General features: G+C 43.4%; 1 protein-coding gene across 5 annotated transcripts in view; it reads right to left on the reverse strand.

Annotated features, from left to right (window-relative positions):
* Positions 1-446: 446 nt before the first annotated feature.
* kidins220b (kinase D-interacting substrate 220b) overlaps positions 447-19226 on the reverse strand; it is a 42965-nt gene continuing 24185 nt past the window's right edge. The window contains exons 20-31 of one of the 5 annotated variants that reach the window (XM_021600121.2): positions 16506-16743; positions 16182-16270; positions 14217-14361; positions 13812-13974; positions 13310-13488; positions 12687-12916; positions 8736-8861; positions 7908-7940; positions 6177-6314; positions 6005-6103; positions 4526-4756; positions 447-2723 (exon numbers count right to left, since the gene is read on the reverse strand). In XM_021600121.2, the coding sequence (XP_021455796.2) occupies positions 1530-2723; positions 4526-4756; positions 6005-6103; positions 6177-6314; positions 7908-7940; positions 8736-8861; positions 12687-12916; positions 13310-13488; positions 13812-13974; positions 14217-14361; positions 16182-16270; positions 16506-16743 (2865 nt within the window). In that variant the 3' untranslated portion in view covers positions 447-1529. Of the gene's footprint in view, positions 2724-4525; positions 4757-6004; positions 6104-6176; positions 6315-7907; positions 7941-8735; positions 8862-12686; positions 12917-13309; positions 13489-13811; positions 13975-14216; positions 14362-16181; positions 16271-16484; positions 16744-19226 lie in introns of all 5 variants that reach the window. The other 4 variants (XM_021600120.2, XM_036975604.1, XM_021600124.2 and 1 more) reach the window with 4 other exon arrangements.

Genomic DNA, 19226 nt, shown 5'->3' on the forward strand with positions numbered 1-19226 from the left:
CTTACTACTATTTTTGCATGGGTGGAGCACGCCTCCTGCTGGTGGACGTTAAGAAGAAACTGCTATAGGAGAACATACTGGTCCATGTAATTTCCAACACGCCTACGTGGGAACAAACGAGGTCAGACTCTGTATACTGCCAACATCCAGATTTGATTTTTTACAGTCCGATTAATGTCTGATGGCAAAATTCACTTATTTTCCTTTTATAGATCGAATCCCCTATTTTCTTATTTTTTACTCCGACACGGTTATCATCCGACTGGGTAAAATACACCATAGAACATCACAGTGCATGCTACACATAGGAGGGCACTCTGACATTTGCACAGACGTCAAACTAATTTGCATATGCATGGCACGGGTCATAATCTGTAGCCAGATTTGTGAATCCGATGCCATCTGCTTATCAGATGTACATTTCAATGGCATTGGATACATAGTACTAGTGTTACGGGGCGAGACAGACCATGACATTTAATAAACCAAAATGATTTTACAACCACTGTTCATTACAAAGAAGCGTACATACAGTCCCAATTTATCACATGGCGAATGCAACTGAATTTTTCTGGAGAGCAATAACTTTTCTGAACATATTTTTTTCTTAAAACACTTGTCTATTATTAGTGTCAACGTCCCCTCCCTTTTATCCTCAAATGTTTGTTAGTGTTGTAAGAAGGGCCCCATAGCGCTGGTCAAATGTGGTGCACTTTATAGGGAATAGGGTGCCATTTGGGATGCCAACATAGTTAAAAGTCCTGTGGCTATAGCAACATTGCAGAACAGTTCAGTTGAGTCTCCTCCATGACATTTGCTGAGACACGGCAAAGACAGATCCTACACACACTTTTGTTCAATTGGCTCACGTGTTCATTTGCATTTATTCTTCATCGATCTTCTATTGTACAGAACCCACAAGCTCCATACATCACTAGTTGACCCACACAGGGAGCAGCAGCTAAGAATAATACTGTTGGCACATGCTCCTAGACTGGTCCCGGATAGATTTGACCTCTTGCCAACTCCATTGCTCATTGTCAAATCCCTTGGCATGACAATGAGTGACAAGAAGTTGGCCTGATAGCACAAACAGACTGGCACTCAAGCTTAAAATGCTTGCTCTAGTGCAGGATAATTCACAGATAGTTAGTTACTTACAGGATAATTGACAACTACCAAGATAGTTAGTATGGGTCACTTCACTTCAGATGATAAAAATACACAATACAACATCAGTACGCTGCCTCTACAGTACATAGTAGCCTCGTGAATCCAGACAGACCGTTGTGCCTTTTATTTCACTGAAGTAAAACAGAATGTGAGCACGCATAATCAGGCCGGTTTAACGATGCTATCTACATAGTACACAACTAGGAACATATAGCCCTAAAATCTTCATTTATCTACCCATTTAGCTAGCTACGGTACCTTGCTACTCATGCGTTGTTCAGACTACCACACCAAAGATCTACTGACTGAGTGCTCTCCAGGAGTCTCCCTCCTGGGTACGGCGTGGGCGGGGAGGCTCACAGGATGCTCTCGCGCTCCTCTCCAAAGGTGACGGTGTCTGAGGACACGCTGGTGATCTCTGGGGGATCCCCGGGGTTCAGCCCCCGCTTCAGGTGCACCACGCGCACGTTCTCGTTCTGCGGCCCGGACTTGGTGGTGGCAGAACCCGGGGAGACGATGATCTCGCTGGTGGAGGAGGAGGTAGGAGTGGAGCAGGTAGTGTCGGTCGACCCTACCGGAGCACACTGCCCTGGGCAACGCTGCTGCTGGGCGTTGGTGTTGTTGTTGAGGGTGGTGTTGCTGGGCGTGCGGTTCAGGTTGTAGCTCTTGGACGAGGGCCAGCTCTCTTCGGGGCTGCTGGCCAGCAGGCTGCACTGGTCCTCGGAGCAGATGGACATGCGGGCCACGGCTGGGTCCTGGAGACCACTCAGGCTGCTGGGCAGACCCCTCTTCCTGGCTGCCAGGCTCTGGCTCTCCTCTTGGTCCAGGTCGATGAGGTTGGCCCTTTCCAGCTGGGAAAGGTCGGCCTCCTCGTCCTGCAGAGAGTGGTTGGGGGAGCTCTCATTGGACCGCATGCCAGAGTCCGACGAATCCTTCTTATCCAGCATGGCATCGGAGAGATATTCTTTCCCCTTAGCCAGGGCCAGGGAGCTGCTGCAGGAGGATGCTTTTGTTTCACTGAGCTTCTTCCCGTCGCCCAGGAGAGGAGTGTCGGAGTTCTCTGAATCCTCGTCATCGCTGGTCAGCTTCTGGTAACGCAGCCCGCCGGTGGTCTTCAACTTGAGATCGGCGGCTCCCAGAAACAGGCCGCTCCCCCTGTCGCTGGGTCCGGAGGCCTTGCGGCCCAGCAGGGTTTTGGAGGAGCCATGGGGGTCCTGCTTCTCATCTTCCTCTGTGATGGGGTCCAGGGGGGCTTCAGCGTTGGTGAAGTCTGGGGCGTCTACAGGGGGGGGCTTGGCGGTGCTCCTCTTGGCGGTAGCCTTGTCCTTGGTCTTATCTTCGGAGCTGGAGGAGGTCATGAACTGGTTGGGGTGGGGCTGGACGGGCTTCTCTCCCCCGCCTCCGCCCACCTCCAGCGTGGCCATCTGGGCGATGTACTCCTGATAGGCGTTGCGGTACTCGGATTGCTGCTTTTCCGTCAGCTTGACGATGTCGTTGGATGACTCCGGGGAGTTGAGGCTGGACATGCTGGGGGTGCGGTGGGTAGGGGCCTGGGGAGAGGAGAGGTTATGAAACATTACATTTAATAGAGTAAGACATTGAAAGATTGAGGAGGGCCTAGATCTGTGGTCTAAGTATACACCACTGTTCAAAAGTTTTATAACACCAACTCATTCAAGGGTTTTTCTTTATTTTTACTATTTTCTACATTGTAGAATAATAGTGAAGACATCAACGCTATGAAATAACATATATGGAATCATGTAGTAACCAAATAAGTGTTACAAAATCTAAATATATTTTATATTTGAGATTCTTCAAATAGCCACCCTTTGCCTTGATGACAGCTTTGCACACTCTTGGCATTCTCTCAACCAGCTTCATGAGGTAGTCACCTGGAATGCATTTCAATTAACAGGTGTGCCTTCTTAAAAGTTAATTTGTGGAATTTCTTTCCTTCTTAATGCATTTGAGCCAATCAGTTGTGTTGTGACAAGGTAGTGCGGGTATACAGAAGATAGCCCTATTTGGGTAAAATACCAAGTCCATATTATGGTAAGAACAGCTCAAATAAGCAAAGAGAAACAACAGTCCATCATTACTTTAAGACATGAAGGTCAGTCAATATGGAAAATTTCAATAACTTTGAAAGTTTCTTCAGTCGCAAAAACCATCAAGCGCTATAATGAAACTGGCTCTCATGATGACCGCCAAAGGAATGGAAGACCCTGAGTTACCTCTGCTGCAGAGGATAAGTTCATTAGAGTTACCAGCCTCAGATTATTGCAGTCCAAATGCTTTACAAAGTTAAAGCAACAGACATATCTCAAAATCAACTGTTCAGAGGAGACTGCGTGAATCAGGCCTTCATGATCGAATTGCTGCAAAGAAACCACTACTAAAGGACACCAATAAGAAGATAAGGCCTTTCTTGGGCCAAGAAACACGAGCAATGGACATTAGACCGGTGGAAATTTGTCCTTTGGTCCAAATTTGAGATTTTTGGTTCCAACCGCCGTGTCTTTGTGAGACGCGGTGTGGGTGAACAGATGATCTCCGCATGTGTATTTCCCACCGTAAAGCATGGAGGATGAGGTGTTATGGTGTGACAGTGCTTTGCTGGTGACACTGTCTGTGATTTATTTAGAATTCAAGGCACATTTAACCAGCACGGCTACCACAGCATTCTGCAGCGATACGCCATCCATCCCATCTGGTTTGGGCTTAGTGGGACATTTGTTTTTCAACAGGACAATGACCCAACACACCTCCAGGCTGTGTAAGGGCTATTCGACCAAGAAGGAGAGTGATGGAGTGCTGCACCAGATGACCTGGCCTCCACTGAATTGAGATGGTTTGGGATGAGTCGGACTGCAAAGTGAAGGAAAAGCAGCCAAAATGTGCTCAGCATAAGTGAGAACTCCTTCAAGAATGTTGGAAAAGCATTCCAGGTGAAGCTGGTTGAGAGAATTCCAAGAGTGTGCAAAGCTGTAAACAAGGCAAAGGGTGGCTATTTGAAGAATCTCATATATATTTTGATTTGTTTAACACTTATTTGGTTATTACATGATTCCATATGTGTTATGTCATAGTTCTGATGTCTTCACTATTATTCTACAATGTAGAAAACAGTAAAAATAAAGAAAAACCCATGATGAGTAGGTGTTCTAAAACTTTTGACCGGTAGTGTACATGAAGGCAAATCGGCTATAATTTGGTTTACATACAGGTCAACGGCTTAAATTATGGTTCTGTACATATAGTTAGTTATTCAATACCAGTCTTTCTGTCAATGTAATATAATGATGCAATATAGACCTCTCTACAATGGAAAATACCACCAGTCACTCACCATCCATGTGTTGTTGCTGTTCCTGGGAGGCTCATCCAGTCCCACGTTGCTTAGCTCCTCAAAGCTCAGGTTGAAGCTGTACATTGGTGAGTTGGCGTCGAGGTTGGCGGCGCCAGCTTGGGTCGGGGCGACCTGGCGCCTTGGTTCCCCGTGGCCCGCCACACTGCTGCCCATCTCGCTGGGAGCCTCCTCATGAAGCACCTGGCTCTCCACGTGACGCATCTCCAACACCTAGAAGAAGAAGATGTAGGAGGAGGTCTACAGATGACTGGGTTTAGGGTGTCCAATCAAAAACACATATTTTGACCAATGGCTAAAATTATAACCCTTTAAGAAAACCAAACCTCATGTGTCTATAGTAATCTGTTAAAAAGTTATTGGAGTTTTTTCCCTTGTAGAATAGGCCAGAATTATGGTGACTAAATCAATGGAGGCCAGAGAATAAGGGTGGTCAAAAATCTGGAAAATTGCATCATGTCAGCTAGGATGGATTCTGTGCAAGAATTAAGGCTATACAGGCTACCTGATAGGCTCACTTTCCTGTTGAACTCGTTAACTTTTTAATTGAATTTTAAACAATAATAGAGGTAAGATGTATATTGATTTTGAAACATGACATGTAATATTTTCATATTTTAGCATATGCTTTTCATTTGTAATTGGAAATTCCTGTTATTTTTCAAATATTTCTCACAAAAACAAATGTATCGCTGTGAAATGTCAATGGAGCACTGAATTTACAGATCTTAATTTGATCTCTCTTTTGTTGCTGACTATTTTCCTGCACAGCCGGAAATGCAATCTTGTAGTGTACTCAAGGTTTAAAAAGACTTCTAAAGTTTGTAATTTCCACTTTAAAATGTCAGACTTGATTTGCCCTAACAAAGAATGTATTAACACCTACAAAAAATGTACATGAACTATGATCCACATAATAATTCACATTTCCTGTTGCTGCAGGATTATGTTCCTTCTGTAGCAAACTGGCTCAAATTAAGATCCTACATCTGTATAAGCTTTTTATTTTCAAAGCCTTTTACATTTAATTCAGCTCGTGTCATGCTAATTTTGCGTTTCGTGATCCGCAGAAACAACTTTGAAGACAACGACCACAAAATGTAAAAGTGACAAAAGTTGTTTACGAGAAACCTGCACAGCTATGTCAACAGAGCTCGGTGCTTATCAAAGGATGTATTAGGTACGAAATCCAACTCTTTGGATATAATGTTAATGATTTGTTAGAGAAAGACCCCACTGAACGATTCAGAACATGAATACTATTTGTTTTAGTAAAAATTTATTTTAGAACATAAGGAGGTGAAATTTCATCACCAAAGCGCATTTTGGGCAGAGTGGGTAGACACCGTACTGAGTTAAGAACCATACTGTAACAGCAGTGTCCACTGTTAAAGCTGATCGTAAATACACTACACAATAAAAAGAAACAGGTAAGAGCAAAGTTAGAGCCAAAGTACTCACCGTTCCTCTGAAGAGCTGCCAGTCTCCAAAGTTCATTTTCATCTCATTCTTCAGTTCATCGATGTTGCACTGGGTTAGAACTCTGCCGTTCACATTAGCCTGAGGGAGAGAAGCAATGGATGTCAGAAATACCCTCCCCCTCTCTCTCTCTCTCTCTCCCTCTCCAGCTCACCTTCTTGATGGTGGCTGTGTACTGGACCAGCATGCTCTGGTCGATGCCCTCGATCTGTTTGACGCGCTCACACACTACGTCTGTGTTCATGGAGCTCAGGAGGATGCCCGGGGTGGCCGACACCACAGAGGCAGAACCCTGACACACACACACACAACCAGGTCCAGAACACATTGTCAATGACAGGATACAGCTGAAGGACAAAACCTGGGTGAATAGCTATTTGATGGACGTTAGAATTCCGAATACAATTTCTCCCCTTTCAAGTTATTATGTATCTCACTATTGTAGTATGCTCTGCCAGTCTGGGTAAAAATGGAATAACATAGAATCACATAAAATAAGAGTTCCATGCTGAAACTCCATTCAAACCTGCAAAGGTATAAAGGCATGGTATAGGGGAGAGCAACATGAAGAGAACGTAGGCCACATAAACCATGAGTAGGTACAGTATGAGAGAAATATAATATCTGATCTATAATAGGTTGTTGATGAGAGTGGCGTTATCCTAGGGTGAATATAGCATGGTACAGTATGGCAATGGGATGTTGACTATGGGTTATTAGAGGTTGTCACGGCATTAGGCCCAGACCAAACGTTGTCAGTGAGTGGATGAGAGAATACTGTATGGTAAAACACCTTGGATGTTATCTGTGAGGAGGAAATGACATCACTTCCTGTTATCTGTAAAGTATTACTACTACTAGGTTACTCACTAACGCAAGAGTTACACCATAGAAAAAGAATCACAATAACGGATATCCCCTCAGACCATTGAATTGACTTGAATGAGGATGTCCGTTCTAGTGAATCTATTTCTTTGAGTTAGATATGACACCACACACCTCACCAAAGAAGAATGGAAAAAATATTACAGGTAAGTGATACACATCTAGTGCTAGATTGCTGTGATGCTAGAATGGATAGAATGCACACAGCAATAAAATGGTGCATGACTATTATTTATTCAAACGGGTTAGTTTCAGGTCTTCATGAAACCACAGGCAATGCCACTGACTGAGTAGAAGGGCTGTCTTCATAGGACATGTCGACTTTGATGAGGTGGGGGAGGTGGGAGTGTGTAAGGGTTTGTGGTAAGGAGAGGACTTCAGCTAATGTTTGAAATGCTTATAGAGACTGTACAAGTGATTAAATCAAACATGTATCTGACAAGGTTCCAAAACGTGTCATTGAAAATAGGCCTTAAGCAGTATTGCAATATTAAGGACAGAAGCACTATGAGCAGATCAAATAGTTCAGTATCTACATCAATTAGCATCCTAACAAGAGAGCTAGAGCGTCGCAATAACAGCCCATTTTTAGCTGCAACACTGGAAGCGTAGCTTTTGCAGGCATGAGAAGAACGCGAGACACTTTATCAAGTGTTCTTGGGCGTGAGCGGCATGTCAAATTCTTGAAAGTAGAACCAGGGCGTAAATTTACACCGAGCAACACAAGCTTCTCGCGGAGCCGCGCCGCTTACGCCCAGGTTTCATTGACATGAATGGGAGCGTCTCGTGCTCTGAAACAGTTACTCGTCCAGTGTAGCACGCCTGTAACTCCCGGTTCCCATTTGAGAGAGTAGGCTAGAGTTCCAAAGGTGCATGCTAGGACTGTGGTCAGATCACTTCTCGGAAGGGGTTAGTTTGTCGGTCTAGGTAGTAGGAGGGCAGCATTAGCGAAGGGAGTAAAAAGCCAGAGTTAGGGACAAAAATCAGATGATTTCAGTACCTGCTTCTTTTTCAAAGACGGTACCTTTAACGGCTTGGAGAGGAGAGAGAATGAGAGGTGGAAAGAGAGAGGGAAAGGTGAGGAGGGAGTGGCATACAGCAGGTGTTCATCAGGGATGGATGTTGGTAGAGAACATTAGGAAGAAATACAGCTGACAAACATCATCGTTGTAGTGGAGAAAAAAACATTAAGGAGGCAGACATCTTCAAGACAGGAAATAGAGAAAAAGAGAGTGGATTGAGGGAGAGGGAGACAGAAATACAAAGAAAGAGAGTGGAGCGAGAGAAAGGGGGCAAGTCTTCATCATGAGGATGAGAAAAATGTGTTTGATATCTGCAGGGTTCAGTGGTTTTTAGGACAGTTTGATGCTGAGGTAGCAAGGTCATTGTGTTTCTGTGTTTGTGGGGGGCGGGGGGGGGGGGGGTGTATGACAAAGAAAGAGCAGCATGTTTTTGTAACAGAGGGATGTGTTTCTTGTGAAATTAACTTCTCTCTTAGAATCTACGAGCACTGACTTTGCTCATAACTTCTTTATTGAGGACAAATGTACTTCCCACGACAGTGATGTGATGTCGTCTTTACCTAGCTATCTTAAGATGAATGCACTAACTGTAAATCGCTATGGATAAGAGCGTATGCTAAATGACAAAAGTGTGAAATGTAGAATCCGATCAGAATGTTCTGATGTTTAAACAATCTGAATCAGAAGGTTCAAACAAGCATGTAGAAGCTAATTAAAATGTACATGTTTATACATCCAGAGATGCCATTCTAGATGCACTACTTCTATCTATGCACTATGACGTACTGGCTAAGTCTAATACTTACGTGTCCACTGCTCGGATCCCGGGGAAAGCCACTTTTAAGTGGGAATGGACGTGGTGGAGGTGCATGAACAGGGAAAGTGCCCATGTACTGACGTGGCAGCTGGTAAACATGATGGGGGAAATATGGCTAGAGGGAGGGGGGGGGGGGAATACCAGGGAGATAGGAAACACGTTTAACATGGGGTCAAATAAAATAAAAACAACACTTAAAAAGGTGTCTGATGATGAGATATGAGAAACAGACTGAGGCAAATAGAATTCAATTAAAACAGGCAAATTAAATACATTCACAGCCAGTCTAATACACTTCAGAATGTATTCACAACCCTTGACTTTTTTGTTTTACAACCTGGATTTTGGGCCCACACAATACAGCACAATGTCAAAGTGGAATTATGTTTTTCAATTTTTTTTACAAATTAATAAAAAATGAAAAAGCTGAAATGTCTTGAGTCAATAAGTATTCAACCACATTGTCATGGCAAGCCTAAATTAGTTCAGGAGTAAAAATGCGCTTAAAACAAGGTTATATGGACTCTGTGTGCAATAATAGTGTTCAACATGATTTTTTAATGACTACCAAATTTCTGTACCCCACACATACAAACATTTCAAACACAGGTTCAACCGCAAAGACCAGGGAGATTTTCCAATGCCTAGCAAAGAAGGGCACCTATTGGTAGATGGGTAAAAAAAAATAAAAAGCAGACTCTGAATATCCCTTTGAGCATGGTGAAATTATTAATTACACTTTGGATGTTGTATCAATACACCCAGCCACTACAAAGATACAGGCGTCCTTCCTAACTCAGTTGCCGGAGAAGAAGGAAACTGCTCACGGATTTCACCATGAGGCCAATGGTGACTTTAAAACAGTTACAGAGTTTAATGGCTCTGATTGGAGAAAACTGAGAATGGATCAACAACATTGTAGTTACTCCACAATACTAACCTGACTGACAGAGTGAAAAGGAAGACTGTACAGAATAAAACTATTCCAAAACATGCATTCTGTTTGCATTAAGGCACTAAAGTAAAACTGAGGCAGACTCATCCATTGCTTAAAAATATTACATGTTTGCATCAAGGCACTAAAGTAATACTGTAAAAAAAAAAATGAAAAATTAACTTTATGCCCTAAATATAAAGCGTTATGTTTAGGGCAAATTCAACACAACACATCACTTGAGTACCACACTTCATATTTTCAAGCATGGTGGTGGCTGCATGGATGGCTGCATGGGTATGCTTGTCATCAGCAAGGACTAGAGTGTTTTTTTTTTAGGATAAAAAGATACAGATCAGAGCTGAGCCCAGGCAAAATCATAGCGGAAAACCTTGTTCAGTCTGCTTTCCAACAGACACTGGGAAACAAATTCACCACTCGACAGGACAATAACCTAAAACACAAGACCAAATATAAACTGAAGTTGCTTACAAGGACAACATCATATCAACATAGTTACAGTTTGGACTTAAAATCGTCTCGAAAATCTATGGCAAGACTTGAATATGCTCAACAACTTGACAGAGCTTGAATATTTTTTTTAAAAGAATAATGTGCAAATATTGTAAAATCCAGGTGTGAAAAGCCCTTTTGTTACTTTTACTCCCTTTTCTCAAATTTTGTGGTATCCAATTGGTAGTTACACTCGTCTCATCGCTGCAACTCCCGTACAGACTAGGGAGAGGCGAAGGTCGAGAGCCGTGCGTCCTGTGAAACACAACTCAACCAAGCAGCACTGCTTCTTGACACAATGTCCACTTAACCCGGAAGCCAGCCGCACCAATGTGTCGGAGAAACATCATACACCTGGTGACCGTGTCAGCATGCATTGTGCCCGGCCAGCCACAGGAGTAGCTAGTGTGCGATGGGATTAGGAAATCCTTGCCGACCCAACCCTCCCCTAACCTGGAGGACGCTGGGCCAATTGTGCGCTGCCCATGGGTCTCCCGGTCGTGGACGGCTGCGACAGAGCCTGTACTCGAACCCAGTATCTCTAGTGGCACAGCTAGGACAGTGATGCAGTGTCTTAGACCACTGCGCCACGAGACTTACCCAAAAAAGACAGACAGCTGTTATCGCTGCCAATAGTGATTCTAACATGTATTACTCAGGGATATTTCTGTATTTAATTTTCAATACATTTGCAAAATTTCTAAAAACATGTTTTCACTTTGTCATTATTGGGGTACTGTGTGTAGATGGGTGAGAGAAAATACGTATACTTCATTTATTTTGAATTCAGGCTGTAACACAACAAAATGTGGAATAAGTCAAGGGGTATGAATACTTCCTGAAGGCACCGTGTATATGTTACATTACAGATAACTGAAACATTACAAAACTATAAATAACATGACAGCTCTGTAAATGATATACCAAAAGTGTCCCGCAAAGTGAGAAGGGGGACGATAACGTAAAAATGATTGGAAGGGTGGTGGGAAATGTAGGCAAAGTCATGGGTTGAGGTTCGAAGCCCTTTGCTTTGTTGCAGAGGCCATCACGTGTCCTCTTAATTTACAGCATTTCCCTCACTCAGACAACAAATAATTAGCAAGTGGCCCAATTAGCGAGAAGGATGGGGGCAACTTCTTGTCGTATGCGGTGCTCAAGTTCAGAACGTCTGTCAGTCAAATATCGCATGTTACTGTGCAGCTGCATTCCAATCAAGGCACAAATCTAAGGCCCTGTAAATTCCGTGATGCGGAAAACGCGGACAGAATCATGAATCCAGACATTAAAACTGAATTCAACAATATTGAAAATGGTTTTGAACTTAGTAGGATATAAACTAAATGAATTTATAATTCATTCATTTTCCATAGTTTATCATAAGACATGAACAGAATGCATCAGTGATTTTATGCAACTTTCTGTGATCTTTCTGCAACAAGAATTCCCCATCTGTGTTGAGCACATCTACCACTTTGTGTAGCCTATCGCAATGATGCTAATGACAAGTCTTCTGGTAGATGGAAAGGCTTTCCCTAAAACCTTCTCAATTTAAATGTTAACTACAAAGTAGCCTGTGCTTACCTGGCAGAATGATATGATTATTTGCATCAATCCAGTGGGTATTTGATTTGCAAACGCTACCAACACATGTGCGCTACAAAAACATAGATAAACAGCCTCTTGCTAGGTGGCATTAGAATTAAAGGGTAGATACACCCATAATTCTATAATTTTTCCCAGACCTCAAAACTGGCCTTCTGATGTGGTTTAAGCATTTTTTGCGGATTTAGAACATCCCATTTTGTTGTTTATCTATAAAAAGAGCGAAAAACTGAATATACAGGGGAAAACGGAAACCAGGAAAAACTAAACGGATAAAAAAAACTATTTTGGAAAAACTAAACAGCATCAAGCAAATAATACAATTGATTTTATACTTATACCTACTTATCAGTGCCCAAATCTGGGTATGAGTGTAAAGGGCTACAGGACATTCTACTCCAACATGCATGAACATTTCATTAATTCTTATTCTTTGAAACGCATCTGAAAATCAAGGACAGTTCAATAGCATCTCTTGATGTCAATGACATCACCAGCCAAATCTATATTAACCCCAAAAATGATATAGCTAGCGTAACGTTACTGCATTTTAGCGTACGCATACACGTAACTGCCAAAATAAAGGAAACACCAACATATAGTGTCTTAATAGGGCGTTGGACCCACACGAGCGAGAATAGCTTCAATGCACCTTGGCATAGATTCTACAAGTGTCTGGAACTCTATCAGGGGGATGCGACACCATTCTTCCACAAGAAACTCGGCGACGATTTAGCAGCAGGGGAAACACTGGACACGATATAGGCCTTGAGTCAGAGTCTACAACTGAAGCTTTGGTCATTCCGTTTGGAACCAGGCCCTTCTCAGAGTCCTGGAAATGAAAAGACCATGATGTTGACGACATGGTGGTGTTCTTCCCTATACACTCACCCTGTTGTAGAAGGGGTGCTGGGGGCCAGATATGCCACTGTAGTAGCTGCTGTGTGGCGGTGGGGACACCACCCCGGGCGGGTTGAAGGGCCCGTTGAAGGAGGGGGAGTAGGCGGACATGCCTGACTGCTGGCTGTAGACAGAGGTAGGGCGGGGAGCGGCCTCCTGCAAGGGCAGACTGGGATAGGTCACTGCTCCGATGCTCATCTGCTCCCTGGCAGCACGCACATCTGGGGGGGAGAAGAGGGAGAGATATAGGCAAAGAGAAATGTGAAATTCAAAGTAGTAAAAACAAAAGTAATTTAACTCTTCCAATCATCAAAAAGTCAACTGCTGTATTCAGGTTGCCTACGTCATGTCTACAAACAATTGTGTGGAACTCAAATGATTTGGCACACAGACACAGTTAGCTAGGCTCCCCTTCACCTGCGGCATGCACGTCAGAGAGCGAGAGAGGGAAAGAGGGACGCTGACAGAAGAAGTTCTTACAAAACTCAGATGTTGTAAATGGACTAATAAGTACATTTGATAAGTAGTTTTATTACGTATGAACAGGCTTACATCTAAAATGCACTGAAAACAAACCTGAAACAAACTATAGTACCTCTATGACTCTCACTCACCTGCGATGATCTCTCGTAGTTTGGGGTCGAGGTTGACGGTGCAGGGCAGGAAAGTTTTCATGTCGCGCGAGTTGAGGACCGGGGTACGGGAGGAGAGGAACACCTCGAAGCTACGCACATCCCCGTCAATCTCCAACAGGGGCTCCACATCTTTAGTGGTGGGAATGTTTTTGGAGATCCTAAAAACACCAGAGATAAACATTGAAAAAGCCATTACAGAAAAAAAAGCCATTATGATGATTCAACCAATTAAACAAAACCATATTGCACATTTTCAAAACAGATCTTTCTCATTTAAAACAAACCCCTCACTCATGCTTAAGACATGTGTTTCAAGAAGATCTTAGTTTTGGGGGGATTTGGAGAGGGGGTTGGGGACCTACAACACAGTACCTCTGGTAGATGTTCTTGAGGGTGACCTAGTGTTAGGGGGTAGAGGGGGACTACAGTACACTACCTTTCCTAGATGGTCTTGGCTGTAGTTTTAAAAGGACAACATTACCTCTCATAGATGGTCTTGAGGGCGGCCTGGTCGGGAATGCCGTCGGTCTCCTCCAGGAATAGGATGAGCCAGGAGGTCCTGTAGGGCCACGTCTCAGTAAGGTTGATCCACGACGCCAGGCGGTCCCAGTTGAACGTGATCTGATTGGCCCTTAGCAGACGACCTGTAGACAAACAGAACAGCATTGTGCCAGTCATCCTGGAGAAAACAAACAGTGTTTCCTCCACAATATATTATTCACAATCATCTGTCCATTAATCATTTTCTAGATGGCCAATTGTGGTTTATGTAGTAAACCCAGTGACAAACATGGGGGTAGCTACCGTGTGTGTGCGCGCACGCGTCTGTCTGCCTGCATGACTGTGTGTTTGTGTCTGACTGTGTGTGTGTGCGTGTGTGACCCACCTGTGACAGAGACTATGTTGAGCAGCCTCCGCATGGTCTGGGGACTGATGTCACTGAACCAGTCCTCTGTCACCAGCAGCTTGCTCAGGTCAAAGGACATCTGCCGCGTCACCGTCCTCTGCATCTGCCTGCGCCGGTATGTGTCCTATACACAGACAGCGAAACCATATATTAACTTTGTTTAAAAGTCGACTTTGGGCACGAAAAAAGGTCCAACTCGGCCCTTTTCTCAAAATTCTAACAGAAATGGGGCGTGCCTTTGGTGGTTCATCGATGTGCCATTCTGGTAATGTGCGCCGCGACCGACTAGATATTTAGCCAAGCTAGCCACTTTAGCTAGCCACTAACTCCTTAAGTGTGTGTGCTGACATTATTTCACAGGATTTGTTTTAAGACGGAAGCTGTAGAAATCGGTAAGACATGGCACTTCTGTAGCCTAATATCTTATTCATCCATTTGTTTTTAAGCATTAAATGACCTGGTATGATGGTGATCATCAATCTGATCTTTATTGACCACAGAGATTCAGGACTCCCATTCAACACCCCATCTGAAAGATGGCACCCTACAAAGGGCAATGTCCCCAATCCCTGCCTTGGGAGCTTTTTTTCAGACCAGAGGAAAGAGCTATGGGATTGGTCCTGGATGCATCCCAAATGGCACCCTATCTCCTTTATAGTGCACTACTTATGAGCAGAAAACAAAATGTCTGGTAAAAAGAAGTGCACTACAAAGGGAATAGAATCAAAGCACCTGCACATGACTGAATTTCCATGTGTAGATAGATGTGTGGTTATTATATTGATTTAAACATGCCCGATCTGAAGGCTTTTGATGATACTATTAGTGGCTGTGTTGACCCATATGCCAGTCCTCATCGGGAATCCACCAGGCCACACACACACAAACACGCACGGCAAGAAGTGCACCAGCAGAAACGGTCACCCTGATGCTAGCTCCAAGTTGTTTACTCTTGCGTCATTTTTTACTTTATTTGCTCAGGACGTTTCTGTGATTCCTATGACAGACATGCACTTCTGGACATCAGAACGGCGGTTACTCACCAGAAATATTGACTTTCCAGAACCATACACTTTTTTTGTTGTTTTGTTCTCCAGAAGCAGTCCCATTCATTCTGGTAGCCCTACCAAAAAGACAACGACGGAGGCGAGGAAGGAGAGCTGGCCGTTCTAGTCAGACTAAGAAGGGCAAATCATCCACCGCTTCCTAGTATTCTACTAGCAAATGCACAGTCTCTGGACAATAAGGTAGACAAGCTCAGGGCAAGGATTTCCCATCAACGGGACACAGACAGTAACGTAATACACCTGACTGAAACATGGCTCTCGGAGTCCGCGCTGAATCCAGCTATCCAGACTGCTGAGTTTTCCTTACATTGCGCGGACAGGTCGAAAGGAATCATCCAGGAAAAGTAAAGGAGGAGGGAGGGGTTTGCTTCATCATCAACAACACAATGGTGTGACTGTGGTAATGTACAAACCTTACGACTTTTTGTTCTCCCGATCTGGAATATCTCAAGACTAAATGTTGACCCCAAAATACCAACCCTTGCTGTCTCCCTGCACAGACCTGCACCTTTGAGACTATTTGCACCTTAGAGACTCTCCAAACATTCAACCTATACACACACACACACACTATTATATACTATTAATTCATCTGCGCGACCAAGACACTACTTTATATTTGTACAGTCATACTTATAGCACATTCATTATCTATACTGTATACCATATTGTGTACATAGAAGGCTGTTACTATGCATACTACCTCTTCTTTTACTATTGTAATTATTGATATTATTGATTATTGTACTGCAATGTTGAGGCAGCTAGCAGACAAGCATTTCACTGTACCTTTTATCCCTGCTGTAAACTGTGTACGTGACAAATAAAATTAGATTTGGATTTGACACACACACACACACACTCTTCTCTCTCTTACCCTGCGGTTTAGGGTGGTCTTGCTGCCAAACTTTGTCATCTCTCCGATGCTGTGCTGGGATAGCTTCCTGTCCAGCTCCTCATGCCAGCCTACAGACAGATACAGGAAAGATGTAGATGAGAAATCAGAGCTAATAACAGATCAATCACTTGACACATTCAGTCATAGTCCCGATTTGGGAGCTACAGTTGTGTGCAATGCGAGTCATTTGGGTTTTGGAGGTGGCTGTATGTGTTCAGTGTCTGGATGAATGTGAATGAGCGCGTGTGCGAGTCATGTGTGGCTGTGCAAGTCCATCTTTACCGTCTGAGTGGTACGGATTACCGTCTGAGTTGCTGGTGTCTCCGTTAGCAGGCGCTGCCACACACATCTTCCTGGCGCTACTCAACCCCCGGCTGTTGAGGAAGACGGGCAGGTGGACGATGTTCCTCATGTAGTCATGGCCGTTGATGTTGGAGTCCCTGAGTACGCTGTTCAGGTTCTGGTTGATGGCCTTGATGATGATGTGGGGGTCGCTGGCGAAGATGGAGATGAAGGGGCCTTTGGAAAACAGCACCCTCACCTGGTGAAGCAGGGAGAAACAAGGTACATATGGTGAGGTGTGTGGGGAAAGAAAGGTGTGTGTGTGTGTTTAATTATCCTTGTGGGTACCAGGATAGTAAAACAAGGGGGGAAAAAAAATCAGACAAGTGGGGACATTTTGCCAAACCCCACGAGGAAAAATGCTATTTTAGGCTTAGGGGTTAGGTTTAGGGATAGGGTTACAATTAGGGATAAGAGATAGGGTTAGGTATAGTTTTAGGGTTAGGAGCTAAGGTTAGGTTTAGGGTTACAATTAGAGTTAGGAGTAGGTATAGTTTTAGGGTTAGGAGTTAAGGTTAGGTTTAGGGTTAAGGAAAATAGGGGTTAGGGAAAATATCATTTTGGAAGGGAATCAATTTGGTCCCCACAAGGATAGCATTACAAAGCCGTGTGTGTGTGTGTCTCTGTGTGTGTGTGTGTGTGTGTGTGTGTGGCATATTCGTTTTTTTATTCTAAAACCTTTTCCACAGCAGCCAGCTCATAACTCCATTATCCAAATGTGCAAGACATTGAAATATTATATTTTGTGACTGCTATCAAAGTCTCAACAAATTGCTCTAATCAATGAGGGATGTTGGTTCTGACGACAAAGACATCTTACATAAAATATCCAATATTTCCTTTGACCAAAGATTGTATTTGTAAACAAGAAGCAGCGAGTTTAGATCCTCAAATAAATTGATCAGATTACAGAAAATTGCATTACTGTAAATAATAAGAAAAATCATGACAGCTTCTGGAATCTTTGTGAGTAATGTATGTGTGTTCTTTCTATTATTGGGACAGATCGAAATAATTCCATTTGTAGACAAAAGCCCCACACAAGCTGAGGAGTTGGGGAAGAACATATCAATGTTAGTGTTCAAGGTTATACAGTATACCCTACCACCCTTTGACTGTGTGTGTGTGTGTGACTGTATAAGCCCTGCCCAGGCCGCTCTGCCTCCTTAGGCGAGACATAGAAATCGCTGCCCCCCTCCTATCCCCGCAGAATCAGAATAGCGTAGCCTACAGCGTTGGCTCGCAATGCAGTTTTGTGAGCGCCCATCCATGTCGTAACGTTTGTAAAACAGGCATTTGCGTTGGCTTTATTCGCCTAGACATTAGTCCTGACCAATGATTAAGACTAAACACTTTGGCTCTTTAAGATGGGCATATGAGCTACCCAAGTTTATCAGTTGTAATGGTTTGCATATTTGCAATTAGAATCAATGTGTTTACACAGCGAGAAATGCAGAATTACTTTCTTATTCGCTATGATCAGCTCGTAAAAAAAAAAGTACTAATAGGCTTACTTACATTCATGAGAATTTAGCCAACGGAGTGGAACTCCCGGACAGCCCTCCTGATTAGGGCTGTTGAGGTGACTGTATTACCACCACACCGGCAGTCATGAGCATTGACCGCAATAAAATTCCATGTGGCCTGCTAAGTCACAGTAATCTCCTTTTATGCACTCTGGACATGCTTTGGTAGTACCCAACTCGCTAACGACGATCAGGTCCTAATGGCCTAGTACTCAGGACTTTACTGTCCCTCTAGCCACTCTGACATCAATGCAAATGAAAATCATATCAAAAACACACATCATCAAAGCAGTAGGCCTATAGTACTTTTAAAACTCACCTCACTGTGATGATCAATTAGAAAAAAGAAGTTCAACAGCAGGTTGAAACAGTGTAAAACATGGTTGTTGTGGATGTTGTTTCATAGCTACACAGAATGTCTCACCACCATGCGTTTCCATCTCCTCTCTCTCCTTTACTCCTTTCTCGAGCACGCAGATGGGCTGTCAACAGTTTAGTGAAATGTATTTAAATACAAAAACATGTTACTGTAGATGTTCCCACGCAGACTTAAATTGGTTTCCCATATTAAGTACTGGGTAGCTGCAGGAACAAGGTTGGAGAGCCCATGGCATACAGAGTTTGGGCAGAATATCAGCTGCTCATATTAAGCACACGCTGCGCTATAAAACCGAAGTAGCCTACAAAACAGACCGGCGGGAAAGTGGGTGGCCTCCATTTGCTATTGGAGTGCATACAGATGACATGTCTTTTTCCCCCTGCCCCCGTTCCTGCCCATTTGATAACGGGCCATTCTAAATCAAAACTAATTTGACATATTAGTAAAGACGAGATTAAATTGAGTATAGTCTGATGGGTGAAAATATGATCACTTGATGAGAACAGCTGTGCAGCCGGAGATAAGGGACAGAGCACAAGCTTTTTTTGCTACTTTCTCAAATCATCAATAGTCTGTAGTCGCATCATGCAGCCCATATATGTTTTGATTTCTAAGGCATTCTAAGGTTTGTATCATTCACAACTAAAGTTGCCACATAACTAAAAATGATGCCTATAGGACCTGTTTCTCAATTATCACGTATACGTTCAACACAGCCATTTCAATCGTTCTGTAACGGGAAAAATACCCTTTCTATTTTATTCAATTATATTCTTC

This window comes from Oncorhynchus mykiss, chromosome 4 (assembly GCF_013265735.2).
Source record: "Oncorhynchus mykiss isolate Arlee chromosome 4, USDA_OmykA_1.1, whole genome shotgun sequence".
In the NCBI taxonomy this organism is placed as follows: Eukaryota; Metazoa; Chordata; class Actinopteri; order Salmoniformes; family Salmonidae; genus Oncorhynchus; species Oncorhynchus mykiss.